This window comes from Anolis sagrei, chromosome 1 (genome assembly GCF_037176765.1).
Source record: "Anolis sagrei isolate rAnoSag1 chromosome 1, rAnoSag1.mat, whole genome shotgun sequence".
In the NCBI taxonomy this organism is placed as follows: Eukaryota; Metazoa; Chordata; class Lepidosauria; order Squamata; family Dactyloidae; genus Anolis; species Anolis sagrei.
In genome coordinates, this window is record NC_090021.1 from 55,096,572 (window position 1) to 55,111,129 (window position 14,558).

At 42.6% G+C, this 14,558-nt stretch overlaps 1 protein-coding gene across 1 annotated transcript in view; it reads right to left on the reverse strand.

Annotated features, from left to right (window-relative positions):
• CATSPERE (catsper channel auxiliary subunit epsilon) overlaps window positions 1–14,558 on the reverse strand; it is a 122,096-nt gene that overhangs the window by 88,855 nt on the left and 18,683 nt on the right. The window contains exons 4-5 of the mRNA XM_067464150.1: window positions 12,755–12,824; window positions 2,866–2,940 (exon numbers count right to left, since the gene is read on the reverse strand). Coding sequence (XP_067320251.1) covers window positions 2,866–2,940; window positions 12,755–12,824 — 145 coding nt within the window. The remainder of the gene's footprint in view (window positions 1–2,865; window positions 2,941–12,754; window positions 12,825–14,558) is intronic.

Here is a 14,558-nt window from a genome sequence, read left to right on the forward strand (position 1 = left end):
TGACCTGATCCAGCAAGCCCATCTTGATTTGTGGGTTAGGATGAGTTCTCGCCTAGGCGGCAGACGAGAAGCCAGCTCGGTGAAAGGTCATTGCAATGTTTTCATGTTGGTGAGAGCATAATGTTTTCATGTTAGAAAGGTATTTAGGCTTCTTGCAAACGAAGATAAAGTGTCAGTTCAACATAGCTTGTTAGCCTGAAAGCTTCATGGAATAACCTTAGCTCGAAAGCAGTACGCTTGGGATTTCTTGCTTTGTGATTCTTGGGGCAATTGTTTTACTGCTTGTACCATGGACTCTGTTTTGAACTTTGCCTATAGGATTGTGCCTCTTGTTTTTACCTGAAGATCTTTGGAACTATATTCTGCATTTAACCTAAATCTTTGGAACTTTGCAATGCTTATTATTTATTTTGACTTGGACCTTTTCCTCAATAAACTATAAAACTACAGCTCTTGTGTAGTGGTGTTTGGAAGCAAGGCGAAGCCTATTCTGAGTTGCAACAGTCCCTTCCATTTAATATTGTATTTATATCTTACATAGATAGAAGGAAAGGAAGAAGGAAGGAGGGAAGGAAGGGAAGGAAGGTAGAAGGAAGGAAGGAGGGAAAGGAAGGAGGGGGATGAAGAAAGGAGGGAGGGAAGAAAATGAAGAAAGGGAAATGAGGAGGAAAGGAAGCAGGAAGGAGGGACAGGAAGGAAGGGGAGGGAAAGAACAAAAGGAAGGAGAAGGAAGGAAGAAAAGGAAAGAAAGGGAGGAAGGAAGGAAAGGGAGGAAAGAAAGGAAGGGAGGGAGAGAAGGAAGGTCCTTCACTCAAGCACCATCCTTTCGAGTGGAGTGTGGCAGAGGCAGCTACCTCCTGGTCTGGATGTTAATAGGAGAGAGAGAGAGAGTGTGTGTGTTAAATGTGTACTTGTGTTGCCAGAGACAGCTGAGCAGGTCAAACAGACAGAAAGGAAGGAGTTGAAGAAGAAAGCGGAAGGATCTACAGAAATGAGGGAGAAGAAGGGGTAGGAAAGAAAGGAGCTGGAGGAGGAAAAAGGGAGCAGGACGCAGAGGAACGGGAGAATTCAAAAATAAAACTTGTTTCTGCCTCTTTCTTTTCGCCTTCCTGCAGTGAAAGGAGGGAGGCAAGAAAGAGTTGGCAAAGAAGGGAACAGTCTCTCTCCCCTCCTCCCTCCTTCCTGCCTGCTGCTTCCTCTGGGGCATCTTGGAGGATGAGGAGGAAGAGGAGGCGACGAAAGGGGGGGGAGCCAACAGGAAGAAAGCTGCTGCTTCTGCTGGCAAGGGAGGGACTTGAGGAGCCCATCCACCCTCCTCCTCCTCTTCTTCCTCACTTCAAAAGTGGTGGTGGTGCCGTTTCAGGCTGACCATTGTGTTGTTATTGACTCCGCTGCCACTGTTTTAGATGAGGAGGAAGGAGAGGAAGAGGAAGAGGACAGTGGGTGGGCTCCTAAAGTCCCTCCCCCACCCGTCAACCTTCCTCGCCTCCTCCTCCCCTTCTTCCTTGCCTGGGGGCTCCGCTGCTGCCGCTGCCACTCATCTGCCCCTTCCTCTTCCAACAGGGAAAGGAGGAGGAGGAGGAGACCGTCCTGCTGACATAGCAGGGAAAGAGAAGGGGTTCCATGCGGCAAGCCTCCACTTCCACCTCCACTCCCATGGTGCCCACGCGTGTGAGTGTGTGTGGCCGTGCATGCGCACCTGGTTCCTAATGCTTTAATGGCCGACTGTTTCCCCACGAGGAGGAGGGGGCATGGCCATGGGTCTCTTTGTGGGCATGCAGTTTCTCATTTGTGGGCATGCAGTTTAGAAGTCCTTTCTGCTTTTTGTTTTGTAGGGGTTTTTTTTGAGTGAAGGACATACATTGGGTTGTTAGGTGTATCGTGTCCAAATTTGGTGTCAATTCTCCCAGTGGTTTTTGAGTTCTGTTAATCCCACAAATGAACATTACATTTTTATTTGTATTAGATTAAAATTTTAAGATCTAGACATGAGTACACAGTACATACTTTCAATATTCTAAACATAATAATTCTATGCTAAATCAAAATAATCAAGTTATTTTCAGTTTTTGTGAAGGGGACCAATATGGCTGTTTTTTTAATGTTCTCTAATTTTTATCTGGGGAAAAAAGGGAAGAAAACCACTTTTCTCCCAGGCCATCAAAATGTACAAAGGTATTTGTTAAGGTATACTGAGAATGGGTGGCAGGTGCTAATTAAGGCCAGTAAGTTTGGACTTCACTGGTGAAAGATAACTAGGTGTGTTTTAGGATACGTGCTGGCTCTCTCCTTTGGGAGCTGGAGAAGCCATGCTGTCTGCGTTTTGTGATGCATACAATGACTATGTAAGTTTGTAACTTTGTAGGATTTATTTTTGATGCAATGCTCCAAGTTTTTTTTACTCTGCTGGAAAAGAGTACACAGTTCCTTCTTCAACTGTGTGAAGTTGCTGTGTCTTTTTAAAACTAGGTTGTGCATAAACTGCAACCGTTTTTACATTTCTAATGTGCACATGTATACAAAGTGTCTGCCCCTTGACTCTGGCCAGGGAAGCCAGAATGGCCCCCTTCCTGCTGTCCTTTGGGCGGCAGGCTAAAACCTTTTTATTCAGGCAGGCTTTTAATGAAGAAGATTTTTAAGTATGTCAGGGGCTGCTGTTATTTTATATGCTTTTAATGATGATTAATACTGTTTCAATACTTGTATATTTTAAGTTGTATTGCTATACTTTTAATTGTGAGCCGCTTTGAATCTCCGTATGGAGAGAAAAGCAGGATATAAATAAACATAAACATAAACATAATAATAATAACAATATACTTAGAGATTAGAAGGAAACACAAATTAGACATTTTACCTTCTTACATCTTGGTGAATATACCACATGAAACAATTCACATCTGCAATTATAGATAAGAAGCGATCCTCATCATCGGTTGACTAGAAAAGAGGAAACATACTAATTATTTCACTTTATCAAGCTAATATCACAATGCAGTTTTGTGTTCATATCTTGACTTTTTGTTGCAAGTCAAAATTTCCAGAGGAGTTTAAAGTAACATTCTTGAAAAACATAACAATTAGGTTCACCATAAAACTTTAAAGAGATAATTGGGGAAAACATCTGAAAACCTAAAGAACAAAGAATTTATCTTTTCGGCTTAATGGCTGGGGGCGGGGGAGGGGAGTGGGGAGAGAGAAATATATTGACCAGATGGTGGAAGTTCACAAAAGAGGAAAGTAAACCAAATATCAGTTCCAACGGGTCCAACGAACAGTAGCCAGGATGCTAACTGGGGCCCCTTACAGAGAGAGGTCAACCCTCCTGTTTAGGGAGCTCCACTGGCTGCCGTTTATATTCCGAGCCCAATTTAAGGTGCAGGTGCTTACCTACAAAGCCCTGAACGGTTTGGGACCAGCCTACCTCCGTGATCGCATTTCCATCTACGAACCCACACGCTCACTTCGGTCATCTGGAGAGGCCCTGCTCGTGATCCCACCTGCGTCGCAAGCGCGCTTGGCGGGGACGCGGGACAGGGCCTTTTCCGTTGTGGCCCCCCCGACTCTGGAACACCCTCCCCAAAGATCTGAGTTAGGACCCTACACTGGCAGTCTTCAGAAAGAACTTGAAGACTTGGCTTTTCCGATGCGCCTTCCCAGATTAGGTAATCTCCACTACCAAGTCCCAGAAGCACTTTATTAGAACCAATGATTACTGCACATCGCACATCGCACTCGCCCTAGAAGCCTCATATACACCTCCTGTCACATTAGCACTTTTAATTCTTGTACCCATTACTCCAGCCCCGCCCAGTCTTATTGTCTTAGTATATTGTTTATTGCTTGTTGTTCTTTTGCTTAGTCTGTTTTAATTGTTTGATTTGCTTAGATTGTATTGTTATCTTGTGTTTTGAGGCCTTGGCCTATGTAAGCCGCATCGAATCCTCCGGGAGATGCTAGCGGGGTACAAATAAAGTTTAATAATAATAATAATAATAATAATAATAATAATATAATCAGCAGAACAGGATTTTATGTTGTGGAATCAGCCCCAGAAAGAGGTAATGATCATGAGGAAGATAAGGGTCAGACTGGTCCTAGAGTATAAGGAGTCAATCTGCTCTCTTCCCCTGCCAGATGATATAGCCATCATCCATAAAATCAAAGGATGAATCCACTTAGCAGAATATATGTTTCCCCCATCCAGCATCTCAGATGTCTGAGATTACAAAATCAAGCTATTACATACTAAAGCACTTCTGCCTATAAAAGACTCCAGTTGGCTTTGCGTTCTGAATGTTAGTGCGCAGGCACAGAGATACCAAATGTACGATTCACAGTGACTACGACAGGAAACAATTCCTTGCACATCTTCTCTTCCACCCCCACTCTGAATGCAGGAATCTCACTCACACTGTTGGAGGATTTTGAACAGAAGGTTCAAAGCAGTCGATTTTATTGAGAAAATCTGGCAAACTATATTAGCATCAGCATCAACAATTTCTACACATCCAGCAAAACAAACACAGTATCTACAGCCGAAGGATGCCCTGTAACTCTTGCCAGCCAGCGTGTGAGGGAGGGAGACCTACATGGCCTCCCTTGGCTTCCAGCAGCTGAAGGAGACCACGTGGGCCTCTCTTGCCCGTGCATGCTGGTGGAGGGGGCCTATGGGGCCGCCCATGTATGCTGGTGGAGGTCTATGGGGGAAAAAAAGGAAAAAAATAGCCACTAATATGCAATGAAATATCGTTTTCAGAAAGGAGAGATGTACTAGAAATGGGATATTTTAATAACCCTGATATTTCTTGGAAGACAAACTGCTAGGATTATCAGGTACAACAAATTCTTCACTTGCTTTGCAGACAATTTCATGATCCAGAAGGTGGAAGAAGCAACAAGGGGACTACTTTACAGCTACTTTAAGTCTGATCCTAAACAAAAGTGACAACATGGTAAATGCGGTTGAAGTGGTGGGCTCCTTAGGTGGAGTGACTATGTTCTTCTAGAGATTGTTATACAGCAGAAAGAAGTCAAACATAGTCAGACATGCACTCTAGGTTTTAAGAAAGATGACTTCAGTAAACCTAGAGAAAAACTGAGCATGATCCCATGGTCAAAAATACAAGAAAGAAATAAATAAATGATAGATGGAAATTTTGCAAAAAAATCAGAGGCCCAATTTCAAACAGGTACAATGAGGTGGAAAAATAGGAGGTGTCTAAAGAAACCAGAATTGATTACTGAAGAACTTTCAATTGAGCTTCGATTTAAAAGGAACATATACAAGAAATGGAAAAAGGGAGAAATCACTACATTTATTTATTTACTTTATTTCTATACCGCTTTTCTCAGCCCTCAGGCAACTAAAGAGGAATTCCATTAAATAGCATGTTATAGGAATAAAGTTAGAAAAGCCAAATTGTACAACAAACTCAGGCTTGCTAGAGAGATTAAGAAAAAATGAAAATGAGTGGGTTTTTTGTTTGTTTGGAGAACAAGGAAATGATAGGGCCACTGTGTGATGACAAAATGTGAACAGGGAACAGAGAAAATCAGAACTGCTGAACACCTACCTTACTTCAGTCTTCTCCCAAAAGGTTAACAGTGCTCAACTTAGGGATAGTGGAGCAGAGCATGCAGTAGGGGAAATGCAGAACAGAATAGGTAAAAAAGCAGTACAGGAATACCTGGCCAATCTAAATCAATTTAAATCTCCAGGGCCAGAAGAATGACATGTAAGAGTATTAAAATAAATGGCAGAAGTACAGTAATTTTAGAAGCAATGGCCCATCTTTGGGCAATCATTTTGAGAATTCCTAGAGAACAAGTGAAGCTCCAGCAGACTGGAGGAAGTAGAATGTTGTTCCCATCTCCAAAAAGGAGAAAAAACAGGACCCAAATAATACCTGCCCAGGTATATATAGGTTGCTTACCTGTAAACATAGTTTCCCGAGTGGTCACCTGTGAATTTGCACATATGGTACATTCCTGCGCGTGCGCAGGCAGCAACAGAAAAATCTCAAGACCTTTTAACAGTTAACGAAGCCCCGCCCACTCCGCTCCTCTCTATAAATAGCCCTTAGAAGGGGCTTCGGTCAGTTTTTCCACCGCTAAAAACGCAGCCAGAAGTCCTGACGCATGACATCTTAAATAAAGAGGGGAGGATGGGCGGGTTGTGCAAATTCGCAGGTGACCACTCGGGAAACTATGTTTACAGGTAAGCAACCTATATTTTCCCCTCGTGGTTACTGCGATTTGCACATATGGTAGACTAGCGAGCTGCTAACCTTGGATGGTGGGTGTCATGCCACTGCCGTAAACAGTACTGCTCTACCAAAGGCTGCATCTTGCTTGGACGTCACATCTAGTTTGTAGTGCTTCATGAAGGTTGTTGGCTTGGACCACGTCGCCGCCCTACAGATCACATCAAGAGGGATCCCTTTCAGGAACGCCATTGACGCTGCAACAGCTCTCGTAGAATAAGCTCTGACCTATAAAGGTAAGTCTTTCCCAGATAAACGGTAAGCATATCGGATTGTAGAAACAATCTATGAAGATATCCTCTGCAAAGACACAGGGAAACCAATGGAATCTTTTCTATATTTCAAAAACAGTTGAGGGGACCTCCTATGACCTTTGGTCCTATCAATATAATACATCAATGCCCTGCGTACATCAAGCAGGTGTAACTTCTTCTCTAAAGGGGAGACAGGAACCTGAAAAAACGCTGGCAACACTATTTCCTGTGACATATGGAACTTGCTTGTCGTCTTGGGAAGGAAAGCTATGTCAGTCCTCAAGACTATCTTGTCCTTATGTACTCTCAGGTATGGTCATCGCATCTTAGAGCACATAACTCCCCTGCTCTGCGGGCTGAAGTTATCGCTACTAAAAATGCTGTTTTCCATAATAGAAAACTCATGTCTACTGCTGACAATGGCTCAAATGGTGGTCTGGTTAAGGCCGTGAGTACTATTTCTAGACTCCAAGGCGGAGCAATTGGAGTAACTGGTGGTCTTAAATTTTTCAAACCTTTCATGAAAAGAGAAACCAGTGGGTCACTGAAACATGAAGGTAAACCCACTTTCCTCCTATACCAGGATAATGCTGCTAGGTAGCACTTCAAGGAGGATCAGGATAACCCTGAATCCACCAGCTGTGCAAGGAAGTCCAAAATAGTGGAAATTGGAGCTGTTTCAGGCTCCACCCCTTTCTCTTTTACAAACTTGGAAAATCTAGACCATTTATAAATGTAAGACCGCTTAGTTGACTGTCTTTGGGCAGCTTCTATGATCAATCTCACTGGGCTTGACAATGGAGGTTTAAAGGCTACCGGGATGTCAACAGGCGCCAAGCTGTCAGTCTTAAGTTGTGAACGTACGGGTATAGAACACGATCCTCCTGCACTGACAGAAGGTCCTCCCTCTTCGGTAGTGGCTTGAAAATCCCCTTGGACATTTGAAGGACCAGAGAGAACCAAGGTTGTTTCGGCCACCATGGGGTGATCAATATGCCCTGTGAGTGGTAGTGGAACAACTTTGATACCACCCGAAGTATGATGGGAAACGGGGGAAAGGCATAGATCTTGTGCTGTCCCCAGTGCATCAGAAATGCATCGCCCAGACAGTTGGGCATCGGGTTCCTGTATTCCCTGGCGCAGAACAGATGGCATTGTCTGTTTTTTGCCGATGCGAAAAGATCTATCTCCGGCATACCCCAAGCCTGAAAAAGCAGAGTTATCACTTCGTTGTTCAGAGTCCATTCGTGGTGCGTAAGCAGATTCCTGCTGAGGAAGTCTGCTAATAAATTTTGTTCTCCTGGCAGGTGGATCGCTAACAGGTGAATACCTCTGCTTACGCACCAGTTCCAAATCCTGAGAGTTATCGACAACAACTCTTGAGAGTGTGTGCCTCCCTGCTTGTTTATATAATACATTACTGTAGTGTTGTCTGTTACTAGCTGAACAGTCTGATCTGTTAGAATGGGCTCGAAAGACTTTAGTGCTTTCTCTACTGCTAGCAACTCTAGTATGTTTATGTGATATGTGGTCTCTGTGGCTGTCCATGTGCCTTGGGCTGTCAGCCCATCCACGTGTGCACCCCATCCCATGAGGGAAGAGTCTGTAGTCAGGGTCTCTGATTGTCTGGGTTGTTGAAAAGGCTGGCCAGTACACACATTGTGGCGGTCCGACCACCATATCAGACATTTGCGTTGTTCCAAAGGCAAAGACAGGCGCATACTGGAACTGTGTAACCAAGGGTTGAAAACCGATAGGAACCAAGATTGTATTGGTCTTAGGTGTAACCTTGCATGAGGGGTCACTGCAGTAGTAGATGCCATGTGCCCTAACATTACTTGAACTTGTTTGGCTTTTATGTAGTCTGTCTCTATCGCTTGCAACACCAAGGCTTGTAGCTTTAGAAAACGGTCATTGGGTAAGTATGCCTTCTGTGCCTCCGAGTCCAGCAGTGCTCCAATGTACTGAATTCTCCTTGACGGAATTAGGTTGGATTTCTCCCAGTTCACTATTAGACCTAGGGATTGGAGAAGAAACAATGTTTTGCTAATGTGCGTTATTAACAATTCCTTCGAATCTTCTACCAAAAGCCAATCATCTATATATGGATAAACCGTTATGCCAGTCGTGTGGAGGTAAGCCGCTACAGTGGCCATGCATTTTGTGAAGACTCTTGGGGCCGTTGCCAATACGAACGGCAAGACATTGAACCAATATGCCTGGTTTCCAACCTTAAAGGCCAGAAATCTACGGTGTTGTGCATTAATAGAGACGTGAAAATAAGCGTCTTTCAAATCCACCGTTGCAAACCAAACGTTTTTATTCAGTAAGGGGAGTACTGTCTTAAGAGACACCATGCGAAACTTTCTGGTTGTAATAAACCTATTAACCCCCCTTAAGTCCAGTATTGGGCGTTGTCCTCCTCCCTTTTTGGATACCAAAAAGTACCTTGAGAAGAAGCATTGTCCATATGCTGATGTAGGGATTGGACATATTGCTCCCTTGGAAAGCAGGGTATTAATTTCCTCTATCAGCGGAGGAGATGGAGGTGTGACCCTGAGGCGGCCTACTGGCGGTAAATTGTCAAATTCTATTAAATAACCATCTCTCACTATTTGTAACACCCAACTATCAGAAGTAATTGACGACCAAGTGTCATAAAAGGCGGCTAATTGTGCCCCGAAATAAGGAAATTCCGAATTTACAACATCCAAATTCCCATAACCAGGAAAGCATTCAGAACTAAGAAAACAATAACTTTGTTCTGAAACATTAGAACACAAAACATCAGGCAACTCAAACTCCCTTCTGCCTAGAGGGAAAATGTCAAAAACGCTGCTTGTTCCCTCCCGAGCGAGTGGGTTTATTCTGGTATGGCTGGAATCTATTCTTTGTTCCATAAACTTGCTTCCGTGGTATATATGGCCTGTTATTTAGAGGTGCGCGTTGGCATCGTTGTCCTCCATAAAAATTACCGGTATTTCTTCTGAAATATGGTGGAAATGCTTACCAGCGAGATCTCTGCTGAGAGTATCCTTGTCGTGGAAAACCATAAATCTGCATGGTCTTCTTCATTTCTTGTGTGTGTTTCAGCTTCTCATCCGTTTTCAGATTAAATAGACCATCTTCATGCATTGGAAGATGCTCAGCCATAGAATGTCCCTCCTCCGACAAAGTAGAAACATGTAGCCAAGCATGTCGCCTGATCGATGTAGCAGTTGTAAATATTTTCCCTGCTGCCTTTGCCATATGTTTGGCAAAATCTTTCTGAAATTTCGCTAGTAGTACAGCTTCCGAACAGAAAGCCCTCGGTAAGCGTTGTTCATGCTCTGGAAGAAAATCAATATATGGTGCTATTTTGTTCCATAGGAACGTTTGATATGCACTCATATAGGTCGCGTAATGCGCCATTCTTGTGTGCAGTCCTGCAGCCATGTGGGTCTTTTTTCCCATGGCATCAATTTTCCTTCCTTCTTTATCAGATGATATCGGATTTATTTTTCTAGCTTTCGGTCCATGGCCTACTTCGGCTATGACAGTGGTTGGTGTCAATGGTTTGGGTATCCACATTGCGGAGGACAGGTCGATTCTGTAAAGATTGTCTATTCTCTTTGGCATTGCAGGGGCTAATGATGGAGAGCCCTCTGGTGTCTTTGTTAGCTTCAATAAGTAAGGAAGAACTGGAAGGGCAGTATTTGTATTGGATTCCTGTTGATCTGAATTAGGGAACATTGGGTCTTCTACTGACTCTGGAGGTTCTGGAGTTGGCAGATCCAGAGCACGAATCATCCTATTAAGTAAGGATGCAAACTTTGTATTGTCATCTCCATTTGAAGTGTCATTTTCCACTTCTCCAGCAGTCTCAATATTATTCATATCCTCATCAGAGGAATCAGTATTTTCTAAAAGGATTAAGTCATCCTGTCCATCAGATGATGGTTGTTCTTGTTCTTGTGCCCTTACAGGTTCAGTTGATTCATTGGGTTGTCTGGCTGACCTATGCGATTTCTTTGGCTTCGATCTAGCCTGTTTGCTTTTATCAGAATTCCCCATACTTGGCCATTGCATAGGCATCGGGGCTCCACAGTAGACCATTGCCCATTTGGCGCTATTTGCCAAAAGCCTCCCTGGTTCATGCCAAAGCCTCCCTGGTTCATGAAGGCTTGAGGGGGCAGACACTGCTCATTCATCCATCTAGTGGATGAATGAGGTATTTTCGCCTTATTCTTCAGGCCCTTCTCACCCCTCCCTTGCCGGCTCCGCTTCCTAACAGGGGAGGAGCTAGAGGAGGAGCTGGAGGAGGAGCTTGAGCTTCTTGACTTTGAGCGTGCTCGGCGTCGACGCCTCCCCGATCTTGCCGAGTGTCAGGAGGGCGCTTGATCCCGAGCACGCCTGGGGCTTGTTTGCAGAGGCCTCGCCGGCAGCGTGGGGGAAGAAGTCTCCATTACAGACTCCATGCCATTGCTTAGGTATCGAGCCAAGACCTGGGGAGTTGCTGAGGCCTCCGGTACGGCCTCTTTAGCTGGAGCTTCTTTTGTGCCTGCTTCTGTAAGTGTCTGAAGGGTCGCCCCTTCATTTTTCTTTATTGTTTCCTCCAAACTTGTCGGAGGCACCATTTTATTGTGTTTCTGGCCTTGCGAAGCTGCATCTCCCTCCTTCAGGGATTCTTGCAGTTTGCTTTTCTGCATTTGAGTTTTTGAAGCCGCTTCACCTCCTTCTGAGGGCTTGCTCGGCTTAATTTTCTTAATCTTAATTATCTTCTTCTTTTTTAAAGCTGAATCGTTAATTACTGCTAGCTCAGCCTGTGGGACCTTTATTTCCCCTGCTGGCAATAAGGCTTGTTCGTACAATGCCGCTTTAAGGCGTAATTCTCTATTTTTCCTTGTTTGTGGTGTGAAAGCTTTACAGATAGCACAAGGCTGGGAGAGATGTTCCTCTCCCAAGCAAACAAGGCAGTTATCATGTGCATCGTTGTCCGGATATTTATTAGGACACGATACACACTTCTTGAAAGAAGTAGTCATAATATTATGATTTAAATTATAATTTAGAAACTGGTCTCCTGTTTTCCGCTGCTGCTTTTTAGCGGGATTGGAAGAACTGACCGAAGCCCCTTCTAAGGGCTATTTATAGAGGGGAGCGGAGTGGGCGGGGCTTCGTTAACTGTTAAAAGGTCTCGAGATTTTTCCGTTGCTGCCTGCGCGCGCAGGAATGTACCATATGTGCAAATCGTAGTGACCACGAGGGGAAACCTGACATCAATACCAGGAAAGATTCGAGAGCAGAGTCTTAAACACTTAGTAAGGAATGTCACACTCACAAAAAGTCAACATGGGTTTCTAAAAAACTAGTCATGTCACATGAAACGTTTCTGTTTTTTGTGGTAGAGTTGCAAACTTGGTAGATGAAAGGAATGCTATGGATGTAACTTATCTCAATTTCAGACAAATTGTCCCATGACATTCTCACAAGAAACTAGTAAAATGTGGGCTAGACAATGCTACTGTTTGATGGATTAACAACTGAACCCAATGGGTGCTTAGCAATAGCTGGAGGGAAGTGAGCAGTGGGGTTGCCACAGAGTTCTGTCCCAGACAGAGTTCTGTCCTGACAAAGACAACTTCTTTGTCAATGATTTGGACAATGAAATAGAAGGCATGCTTGCAGATGATACCAAATTGGGAGGATATCTAATATCCCAGGACAGGATCAGAATCCCAGTGACTTTAATAGTTCAGATACCTGGTCCAAAACTAAGAAATTTCAACATGAAGAAATGTAGAGAACTACAGTTAGGCAATAAACATGACATGCACAGATATCGGATAGATGATACCTGGCTTGAAAGCAGTACTTATGAAAAGGAGTCTAGGGCTGGATCTACACTGTCCTGTATCCAAGGATCTAATTACAGGTTATCTGTTTATCCCAGATTATCTGACAGTGTAGACTCATATAATCCAGTTCAAAGCAGATAATCTGTGATTGGATCCTGGGATATAAGACAATGTAGATCCAGCCTTGGTAGACTATAAGCTTAACATGAGTCAACAGTGTGATACGGCTGCTAGAAAACGGCATAGCTACCCATAATGATGGATATATTTGACATATATGAGAATGCGTTACGTTTTGTGTTTTTATATCTGTCAGAAATGTAGTCTTTAAAATCAAAACTTGGTTTTTGGAACATTTGTTAACATTTCGATATTGAAATAAACTCTGCCAACTTACTGCAACTGTAACAACTGGTCCTATCTGATGAGTTCCAGGAACAGAACAATGCAGCGTTGTTTCTGGCTGACTATGGTAAAAAAAAAGAAGGTCTATTTTAGGTACAAAGTAATAATTAATCATGTAAAACCCATTTAAACTTTGTCTGAATTCCTTCAAACTACCAGGTCAAAGACTTTACTTTTCCCTAGACTTTATAATAAATTATTTTTCTTATTTTCAGACTAACAACATTTTACATATATTAGGTGCTAGAGCAGCTTTTTAGACATTAGCAGATTAATAAGGCTGAAATCTTACATACATTTGCTTGGTGGTAAACTCTGAATACAATAGGATTTATTTCCCAATAATAATAATGTTCAACTCTTCTGCAAACTACATATTAGTTTGATGTTCTCAAATCTATACTATTTTTATAAGTTTTCTGCTTAATGTTCAACACTGAAGCTACATCCATATTTTAAACAGAAAGCTGTCTAAAATATGGAAGCGAGAGTATACCAAACACCTATTTAGTTTGCCATTTTATAGCAAAGTTCTGAACCAGACATATATAAGCTGTCCAACATGAGTAAAAATCTCTCTGCATATGTACTATACAAATTATTATGCACCCAGCTTCTGATCCTAGAAGCAGCATATAGCCATATGCTATTTTGAGGATTGGAAACAATATGACTTTGAATACCATTTCTATACCTACCTTTACTTACCTTTTTTTCTAAGCTAAAGAACCCAATGCATTGTTATTATTTCTGATGGGGCCCTACTCCAGCTCATTGTTAACCTTGACTCCTATGCACATTTGCCAGGTCTAAAATATCATATATATATTTATATATTTTTTTTATTGATTTTCATTTACATACACATTATTAAAAACATCATTTTTGAGGTGCAGTCAGTGACTATGTTGCATGAGTCCAAAGGCTGCAGACACTTAAAGTGTACCTGTTTGGCTCTGTGCATGTTCAGAGAATCAGGAAACTAGCTACAGACTGCTTATGATCCCTTAATAATTTGGTTACCCCGAACTCTGTGGTTCTCTTGCCCCTTCCTTGCTGTAATGTATCTTTCCCAGCCATCATGTACCTCTCCTTGCTGTAATTCAGCCTTTCACCTTTTTCTTCCCTTTCCGGATAGCTGGTTCTCCCATTAGAAAACCTTTGATAGTTTAAACTCTCTCTGCTCATTATATTTCTCTCCTGCCACCCTCCCTGTCTCAGAGCACACTCTCTAGCCTCTTTTGGGATCTAACTCAACCCATGGATTTGGAAGACTATGTTTTCCAAGCCAGAGAAACTATGTCTCCCAATACTGTTGTTAAAAAGAATTATTTACCTGCTGAATAATCATATTTTCTAAAGTTGTCCTTATCTGTTCCCATCCTTGCAATGTGTAACCTTCCTGCCTTTCTGTTCCAAAGTCCCCCCAAAAAGCCTATTCTGCATGTTTCCCTTTCCCCAGTATGAAATTGTAATAATAATATTTATTTATTTGATCAGTCATATGACCATTTCAAAATAAAACACGAGTAAAAAACAAGGCAACAAGGTGAAGACAGCAGCCGACCTTCTATTTATAGTCAGAATCTTATTATTATTATTATTATTATTATTATTATTATTGTTATTATTATTATTACTTTATTTGTACCCCGCTAGCATCTCCCGTAGGACTCGATGCGGCTCACACAGGCCGAAGCCTCAAAACACAGTACAACAGAACATAATACAACAACAATACCAGAAGCAAATCAAAACAGTTAAGCAAAATAGACAATAACAGTAACAATACATCA